General features: G+C 35.0%; 1 protein-coding gene across 3 annotated transcripts; it reads right to left on the reverse strand.

Moving 5' to 3' along the window:
• Window positions 1-655: 655 nt before the first annotated feature.
• LOC21394855 (calcium-binding mitochondrial carrier protein SCaMC-1) lies at window positions 656-4,537 on the reverse strand. Of its 3 annotated transcripts, XM_024167623.1 has the most exons (5): window positions 3,922-3,985; window positions 2,863-2,914; window positions 1,921-2,723; window positions 1,730-1,820; window positions 656-1,576 (listed from the first exon to the last, which is right to left on the reverse strand). In XM_024167623.1, the coding sequence occupies exons 3-5, from the start codon at window positions 2,699-2,701 to the stop codon at window positions 1,384-1,386; spliced, it is 1,065 nt and encodes a 354-aa protein (XP_024023391.1). In that variant the 5' UTR covers window positions 2,702-2,723; window positions 2,863-2,914; window positions 3,922-3,985; the 3' UTR covers window positions 656-1,383. The 3 variants fall into 3 exon arrangements, with proteins under 3 accessions (XP_024023391.1, XP_024023390.1, XP_010099534.1); XM_024167622.1 differs by lacking the exon at window positions 2,863-2,914 and having other exon boundaries at window positions 3,922-3,999; XM_010101232.2 differs by lacking the exon at window positions 2,863-2,914 and having other exon boundaries at window positions 659-1,576; window positions 1,921-2,709; window positions 3,922-4,537.
• Window positions 4,538-9,715: the final 5,178 nt, after the last annotated feature.

Raw genomic sequence — 9,715 nt, forward strand, 5'->3', positions numbered from 1 at the left:
CTTTTGACCAAAGAAATATATATATATATATATATATATATAAAATTTTTTTTTTAGTTTCTTCCAATTAAGCATCTAATTGCAAGTTGCTTGGATGAGGTCGAGCAGTTATGAGCTCAAATCAATTTTGGAGATGCGCTAGTCGTCTAAAATACAAAAATTCTACGTCCATAAAGTCCGTCACTTTTCTTTTTCTTCTGGGATGTTTGGTTCATGAATTCAAAACCATAATTCAAAACTATTCTCATTTTACGTGTATTTTTTATGAAAAAAAATACTGTAACGAACCACAAACCATGATTCGAACCATGACATGAATCTCTCTACTAAACGCCCTCAAGGTCAAGCGAAATAAGAGTAAATTAGGTAATTATGCTACCAAAATCCAACAACCTTACATTTATACCATCTTTATTAACTTTTTTTGTTTTAAATATTTATTTTAGTCAAAATACTCTCTAAAGATGCCCGACCATCTTTTGTTGAGAACAAAAAAAATAATCTCGTCAAGATTTTTTTCTCTAATAAATTGAGTGACATAGATGTAGAATTTGTGATTGGGTGACATAAATGTAAAAGATCACTATCTTTAAAAGTAACATTTCTGTATTTCACCCGAATGATAATAGTTATATCCCCACAAAGGCATCATATTCCCATTACAGAAAAAGCAAAACCACAATAAGAGAATGACTTTAGCACTCACCATGTACAGGTACAGCCACGCGTCCATGTAAACTCTGGATGGTCAAAAGTATTGCCCGGATTCTCACCAGACAGATATAAGACCAAAAACAATTTATAATCATGTAGGCCAGAAAATAATTCAGACAACGAATAAACCTATTTGATGAAAGCTATAGTTGTTGCTATATATAAATATTTTTCTCTGGACAGGATAACATATATAGTCTCATCGTCGGACAAATTCAGAGGTCAGCAATACTCCAAAACTTGCGTGCACTGTGATCCTGATGACAGCAATGATATTTGAAAAATAATGTATCTCTAGAATATCTTAATCATTCAAGACATTGTACCAAATGTATAAGAGAAGGGATATAACTAAACCTATAGCCTTTTGTTAGTTCTCTCATCTTTTTCTTTTTTTTTTTTTTTTTTCTTTTTTTTTCCCTCACTCCAAAATGTGCCAAAACTTTGGTTTCTCAACATTTGAGTCAAATAAGCATAGAGAAAAATGTTACAAAATCAAGCGCCCCATACCATTTGGGGGAGAATAACCGTCTATTATAAGTCCGCAATTATGATATCTACTTGACTACCAATCTTTATTAACCCTCATCTTCTTATCATCATCATCAACAGCTACCATTTCAGCTGCAAGATCATCTTCATCAATTTCAAAGTTGATTGACGCTTACCCTAATCAAGATCTAAACTCTTCTTCATGGTTTCATAGACCAAATATGTAATGCTTGCAGCTGGCACAACTTTGAGAAGATTCGGGAAGAGTCCTTTATAGAAACCTCTATAACCTTCCTCCCGGAGGGTTCTCCAAAACACATCAGCCATTCCCTTATAAGCATCCGCGCTACTAGATTGTTGAGCTTGCATTCTGAAAAGGAAGAATTAACAAACCTCAATAGGGAAGAAAAGATGTTTCTATGCGAACACAAAGGCCAAAGCACAGCAGCAAGACTTACAACCATCCGTCTACTTGGTTTATCTTTCAAAAAAATAAAATAAATATGGACAACAAACATAATACCTGGTTCTGATAACCTGCAATGGATAAACACAAGTTGCTCCGGCAGCTCCAGATATGGTCCCACAACCCAGTTGGAAAAGCGGGCCAGGTTCTGTAAAATTATATGCATAATAAGAGTTAATGGATAAATTCAGTAGGACGCACAGATGGTACATTACAAAGAGAAATATGAAAGCCGAACACCGCTGTACCACTACTATTATGAAGAATGTACGTCTTTGACATGTCTTTCAAGGTCTCATAGGCTGCAAGATCAATGCCAGCATAGGGGATCATCCCAAGAAGGGATGGTAGAAGACCTTTGTAAAAAGCCCGAGGTCCCTCTTGAACCCATATATCCTTTGTAAGTTTTGTCAGTTTAGGAACCTTTCCACCTTCACAAGCATAAGTCTGTAACCTTGTTTTCACGAGATCCAACGGATAGATAGCAGTTTGTGCCACTGCACCAGCCATACCACCAGCCAAGAGTCTTCCAGTAGCACCAATATCACCCTTGTCTCCCCCCTTAAAATCGCCAATCACACTTTTCAACATTTCGTAGACATAGAACTTGATGGCGCTTTCAGGTGCTACCTTCACAACATTTATGCCGTTACCTCTAAAGAAACCTAAGAAACCGCCTTCCTTCAATATCTTCTTTATGGCTGGCCCAATATGTGCATTTGTTTTCTGAACTTGCAAAATCACCTTCAAACGATCCAGAGGTGCAGTTGCCGTTCGAGAGGCGGCTCCTGCAATCCCCCCTGCAATAAAATATCTGCTTCTGTGAACATGCTTAGCGATGCCTTCTGGAATAACAGCATGTTCCCCAATATCTACGAGGCATACCCTTTCCCAGTGATGGTATATGTTTTCGATAGTTGCTTCATGTGGATAAAGTAGAAGAAAATCCCTCCATTCCTCAAATGTGATAATGCCATTATTATCCTTATCAACATGCTCCACAAAACGAGCAAGCTCCTCATCATCCATCTGAATCCCTACAAACCAGAAACTGCTAAAGCTTATAAGATGAAAATAAGTGGTAAACTGGGCAATTAAAATGCTTGCACTATAAGTAAGAAATATAAAAGAAAATGGCAACATAAAATTCAAATGAATAAACAATAATTCCTATACTATGTTCAACTTACAAGGCAGCGTGAATATAAATCTATTCCATGCTCCCAAAGAACTTCACAAACTCTGGACATGAAGGATTTCAAGGAGAAAAATTTTGAAATTAGAAGTTTGGGTTCTCAAAAACATGCATGACCGGGAAATAGGAAGAGGGCATGTTACTTAAAGCTGATGAACTAACCGGAATGAGAATAATGAGTGAAAGAAGAAATTTGTAAGTTTCAGAGCAGAAGTCAATCAGGAAATAGCTAATATATGCTTTTTGTGAGACGAAGGAAGTCATTAAATTTTATACATCAACCTAGAACATTCCTACCAACAACGGTACTAAAACCTTTACTTGATCTCACAGTTCGTACTAGATCTCTCATTGATCTCACAAAACTATTTTGACACCAAAAATGTCCGACTAACTAGAACTTGAGCGCTCAAAAACTTACCTCTAGGCTCTAGACAGAATTATGCATATGCTTTGTGAAAATTAATAGAACCAAATAAACAAATCGTGATGCCACCATCAGAATTAGGCAAAAACCAACCCAATTTCACGTAAAGATGTTGATGAAATCGCACCAATAAATCCCTAGACTCTTTGCATCTTCAAATACCTAATCAAAATCTTCCTAAATTTGTTGATCATAAATTTGTCAATAAAGATAGAGCAAAATTTCCCAAGTCATCCTAAATTTCTTATCAATGCTAGAACAAAATTCGCAAAGTCATCGTAAATTCATAATCAATGCTAGAATCATCAACCACATTGCCCAAAAAATAATAAAAAATAAATTGGTCCCTGAATTTGCATTTATACCTTCCTCAAAGATTCAAAACCTAATCAAAATCTGGACTCTGAAAGCGATAATCAAGAACGAATAAGACAACATAAATAGCGTATCGATGCTAGAACCATAAATTATATTGCCAAAGAAAAGAAAAATCCCAAATTAACCCCTAATTTTGCATCCATGCCCTCATAAAAAAACCTAATCATCAAAATCTAATATCCGAAACCGATAATCAAGAACAGCTAGTGCAAAAATCAATCCGTAAAAATGTCAAAAGAAGAGAAGTACCAGCCTTGACAAGCGCGTCCCAGAGCTCCTCGGGCAATATACAGCCATTGTGCTCGACATCAATGGCCTGGAAAATCCGGTACAGCTCCAGCTCCTTGGCGTCCATGTACCGGCGAAACTCGCAGTAATCAACTCGGCCGTCTCGGTTGGCGTCGCAGACTCTGAACAGGTCGCGCGCGTACTTGTACTCTCCCGGAATCTGGAGCGCCGACAGGCCGGCCTCGATCTGCGCGTAGTCGAGGTATCCGAGGTTGGTGGCGTCGAAGAATCCGAAGAGGCTGCGGATGCGGAGGTCGCGCTCCTCCTTGGTCTCCCGGAGGGCGAGGAGGACGTGATCCATCGTCGCCGGACCTGGTTTCTTCACGGGGTTGCAGCAGCCGTCGCCAGCGCCGGCGGAGGAGGAGGGTGATTTGGGCTTGGGCTTGGGCTCCATCTTCGGGAAGCCGCCCACGTGCTCGACGGCTGGCCCAGGCCCGGACATGGAAGAAGAATAGCAGGGGACGAGAATGAAAAGGAAATTCTGGTGTGTGGGTTTGATTATAAATAACTGACAATGATAAGAATAATAATAACCCAAATGTGGAAGAAGGAAGAAGAAGTAGAAGAAGAAGAATGATTCAAGAGGAAGGAAGGAAGGATATTCTTCTTCTTCTTTTTTCTTTAATTTATTTATTATTATTATTATTATTATTATTATTATTATTTGAGTTTTAATTTTTTTCTGTATGAGTTGTGGAGTTGTGACTTGTGAATGGCTTGTGTATATGAGTTGTGGTTATGAATGGAGAGTGGGCGCGTGGGCTGGGCCGTGGACCTTTGTATATCTGTCTGTCCCGCTTTCCAACGTGATCGTTGGGGAGAGTAATGGGGTTGAAAATTCCTCACAAATTTTTTTTTTTTCCCTAAGAGAGAAAATTCATTACAATTCCATAAAAAATAATTCATCGTAATTGCTTTAGTGCGTTTAGATTCATTTTATGATTCGAATCATAGTTCATAGTTTATTATAGTATTTTTTCTCACAAAAAACACACGTAAATTAAAAATAAATTTAAATCATGATTTTGAATCTATGAACTAAACGTCTACTTATTTAATTAATTTTTGACACCTCAGTTGAAGGATCCGTTTGAATTTAAATTATTTGTGTGATAAAAAATACTGTAACAAAATTTAAATCATGTTGAGATTAACACTATTCACCCAGCATTACAATTTTAATCATAACATGTGGATCACATGTTTTTTATGCTCATTTAAACATTTAATGGAATCATATTTGAGGACCACAAATGGTCCATGAAAAAGCTTTGAGACCTCTCATAGAAATAAAGAAATATAGTAATAAAACAAAACATTCATACCTCTCAGCCAAAAAAAAGAATTACAAAAAAGGAGATGATTGGAAAAACAAAATCACAAAAAAGAAAAAAAGAAAAAGAAAAAAAAGAGTGTTTAGAACCTGAGATTGCTTTTAGATTGATGTCAAGAATCTATCAATATATAAGAAATATTAATTTTGAGTCCTGTTCCGATCTCAATCAAAACGGTACCGTTTTTGTCGAAACCTTTCTTCTTTTTTTCCCCTCAAGCTCATTTACTTTTGTTTTTTTTTACCTTAAAACTTATTTATTTTCTCATTTTTATTTTTATTTTTTTTGCTTTGAAACTTAATTGTTTCCATTTTAGTACCTTTTTGACATTTTTTTTTATTTTTGCCTTAAAATTTTATTTTTTGTTCACTTAAATTCTTGTTCCTCCAGACTTATTTATTTCTTTGTTTTGGTTCTTTTTTTGACTCATTCTTTTACTTTTTCCTACTTTAGTTTTTTTTTTTGTCTATTTTGTCCCAAAACTTATATAATTCTTGATCTTTGTCCTTTTCTGACCCAAAACCTCGATTTTTTCTTTTATTGCTGCCCTCACACTATATTTTTTCATTTGATCCTTTTTTACTTTTTTTTTTTAATTTTTGCTCTGAAACTTTATTTTTTTCATTTTAGTTCCTTTTGCCATGAAATTATTTATCCTTTTGTTTTGATAAATAGTACCATCACCGAATAAATTTAAATCATTTTTAAAATATTCAATTGTTTTAATATTTACACTAGCATTATCTAATGTTATAGCCATCATTTTATCCCTTAATCTATATTCATCAATTACATTTAAAATTATATTATATATTAATCTATATTTTCACTTCACTGCATCATACAAAATAATTCATTCATTTTTTCAACAGCGAAATTTGATGAAGATGTGACGATTTAGATCTTTATATTTTGTAACTCTATACCATCAGATCATAGATAATTACTAAAATATATAAACGAAACTTCATAGAAATCTGATACATTAGAACAATGCAGTACATGTAGGTGTAGCCCATATAGGGTATGTATGCCCAACCAAAGAATTCTCTGACTTTGTATTTACAAACACAGTCTCTTTCCTTTTTCCAAATTAACAATTTGTATACAATTGTGAAATGAAATGGGCTTCCAACCAAATCTTATCCCATAAACTATAATAGGCGCATTTGAAACTCGTTCTAAAATGATTTTATTTTTTTTGTAAATAGAAATGAAAACGTTTTTAATCTCAGACAGAAAAAATTTTTAAAAATGTGTTTGGTATTTTTATCAAGAGATTATTTTCAGTGTGAAAAAACCCATTGATGTCTCTCTTTCTCTCTCTCTCTGTTCGAGAGAGGAGAAAACGAAAACAAAAAATAAAAAACGACTAAAAGTCGTTTTTCATTTATCTCATTTTATATTAAACTAAAAAATCGTTTTTATTTCTTTTTTTGTCTTTATTGCGCCAAATGCCATTTTAAAAATATTTTTATTTTTTCTTTCTTAAAAATGTGAAAAATAAAAACGATATCAATTCTAAACACGACTAATATGTTTTTGTTTTTTTGTTGGAATAAAAAAAACAAAAAAACAAAAAAAACATCCGAAGTGTCTTCACACCCCAATTCAGCGTTATTAGAAGAGTCTATTGGAGTCACCGGTGATAGTTTAGTGGCCCAAAGTTCACAAAATCCACCAGTGCAGTCTACGCCGAAGTTTAGACTTATTTGCGTTCGGCATGACTCGAACCTAAAGCAGATAGAAGCGAAGGGCCCAAAGAAGGACATCCCTATCACCATGCCACCACTAGTGGTCGCTTCCACTACATATCATGTATCATTACACTAAAATAAATATTGTGTATTTCCAAAGAAAACTCGAAAGTTTACACTAGAGATACATTTCTATGTATTGCCAAGTCGACTATAACAAAAAGGATTATTAGTGATGACATTTATTGTTGTTAAAATTATAGTATTAGTGACGACATGTTGTTGCCAAAAAGAAAATAAAATTTTTAAACGATTTGTCGTTGCATTTACTATTTGTTACAACATGTCGTTGCACAAAATTTCACTATTTACGATGACATATCGTTATTAAAATTTCACAAATTATTCACAACGACATGTCGTCGCTAATAGTCATTGGCGCCAAAACCAATCTGGTGTTAGTTTATTCATTATTTACGACGACGGTGACATGGCCAAAAAGAGACGAAAAATTCGACGTCGAATTATTGTACATAGTAGTTTTATTTTCTTCCCCATCAAGATCCTCTGAGGATATAGATACACTACTTTAACTGCAATCACACGAAGGTAATGCTTTAGATGAAAGATGTCAAATTCAAAGTGGAGAATTCATGGAGGTTTGGATTTGGCAATTTGTCTGCAACCAAAATATAGAAAAGTCCCATAACCCCTATGTGAGTTTGGCTACTGCTGTATTTAACTCTTTTATTGTAAAACATCTATACATCTATATCATATGTGGAAAAGGGATTTGTGGTTCACTGTCCACTCTCTCACAATCACCATTCAAAATTTTGGTTTAGTTATTTTGTCTTACAATATATCTTAAGTTTAAAGGAACGTACACCAGCAAAGATTGCCTAAAAAAGCCATGACTAACCCCAACTAACGTAAATATTTCCCATGTTTGTAAACAAGAGTCTTGTGTTTCTAAATTTATTACAAACCCGGAATATTAAAGAAGTTGCAACCAAACCCTGCGCATGTACTTTCTACTAGCAATGCATGGAAGTTATTGACGGAATTTCAACACAGAGTAAAGAAGAGTTGCAGAAACAAGTCACGTCTCCGTATAGTGTTGAACCGACTCCGGCGGTATGCTGGTGAGCAACGCCATAGACGAGATATCCCCCCGGTTGGAATCCCGGCCTTGTTTCTTTTGGCGCCAATGCACTCATGACTGTGACATGCAAGATTTTGCAACGTCATATTCAATCTGGCACAAAAGAAAATTCAGTTGGCTCAGTAAGGAAAATACCCCGTTCATTTCACCGATTTGAGTTTAAAATTTGAGCTTTTCTACAGTAAAAAGCTATCAGAAACAGTCACATCTAACTTTTTTACTACAGTAAAAAGCTCTCACATAAAGTCAAATTTCAACTCGAATCAGCGTACTAAACGGGCCCTAAATTTATTCCCAAGGCTTTCGTTTGAATCACATAAATATATATCTGAGTATAATATAACATGCGCAAAAACTTGAATTACTCTAGCATGTACCAAAAGTTTAAACAAAAGAGTTCATTCCATGTCGATGAATCAGCTTGATATGCCTTGAAAATGTCCCACTAAGCTTCCGACAGCATCAAAATAATTATACTGGAATCGTCAAGGACATGTCATGAAAGAACAAAAAGATACTAGAAAGACAATAGTAGTTACACAACATCATGTTAAGTGGGAGGTGTATTCACTTACTTTGCAATCGTGTTCAGCCGAGTTCAAATGTGCGTGTTTTCGGCGTTTCTGAGCCAAGGCCACAGTACTGCCCTAGAGTAATCCCTTGGCATATTCCACTGTTCCGAGTTTGACTGGTTATTTTTCTAATTGCCATCATGTTCTACATCTGATATCTTTTCGAATACGATATCTTATGAGAATCCAATGGTGAAGATAAGTTTCATGAAGAGGCATAGAACACCCCGCTTCGTCGACTACTTCGGCGTCGAATCTCTTGATAGCAATGTGACCTCTTGAGAAGTCAATGTTATAGTAAACCTTGTTCTGCACTGATCCTGGCCCCAACTCAAAACTTGGGGGACAAGAAAACAGCAGATTTTGTCTTGATTTTTGTTTTTGATCCTCAAAGAATGTGAACATGGTATGCTCAATGCCAATACTAGAATTGTAAAAGACAGTAACCAACCTCCAAAACCATGTGCCATTTTGTTCTTCCCTTGTTAAACCTTTCATTTTTAACTAAAGTTCTCAAACAGTCTATCAAAGTTTGGGTAACAAAAATAAAGGTAATTCTAATACTCTATAAATACTATTATTGTGTTCTACACCGTCATATTATAAAAATATTTAAGAGCACCACAACTAGTGAGTCCCATTCGTAGTTTGATCATTTGTGTCTCAATTTTTATTAGTGCGTGGTGTTTAACAACGCTAGTGCTTTTAAGAAATGTTCTTCCAAAACTGAGAGTTGCCATCTTTCATTTAAAGCAAAACTGAGAGTTTCAAGAGAGAGCCACGCAAAACTGAAGTTGAATATATATATATATATATAGATCATTTGTGTCTCAATTTTTATTAGTGCGTGGTGTTTAACAACGCTAGTGCTTTTAAGAAATGTTCTTCCAAAACTGAGAGTTGCCATCTTTCATTTAAAGCAAAACTGAGAGTTTCAAGAGAGAGCCACGCAAAACTGAAGTTGAATATATATATATATATATATAT

The sequence above is a fragment of the Morus notabilis genome, unplaced genomic scaffold, assembly GCF_000414095.1.
Source record: "Morus notabilis unplaced genomic scaffold, ASM41409v2 Scaffold1564, whole genome shotgun sequence".
NCBI lineage: Eukaryota > Viridiplantae > Streptophyta > Magnoliopsida > Rosales > Moraceae > Morus > Morus notabilis.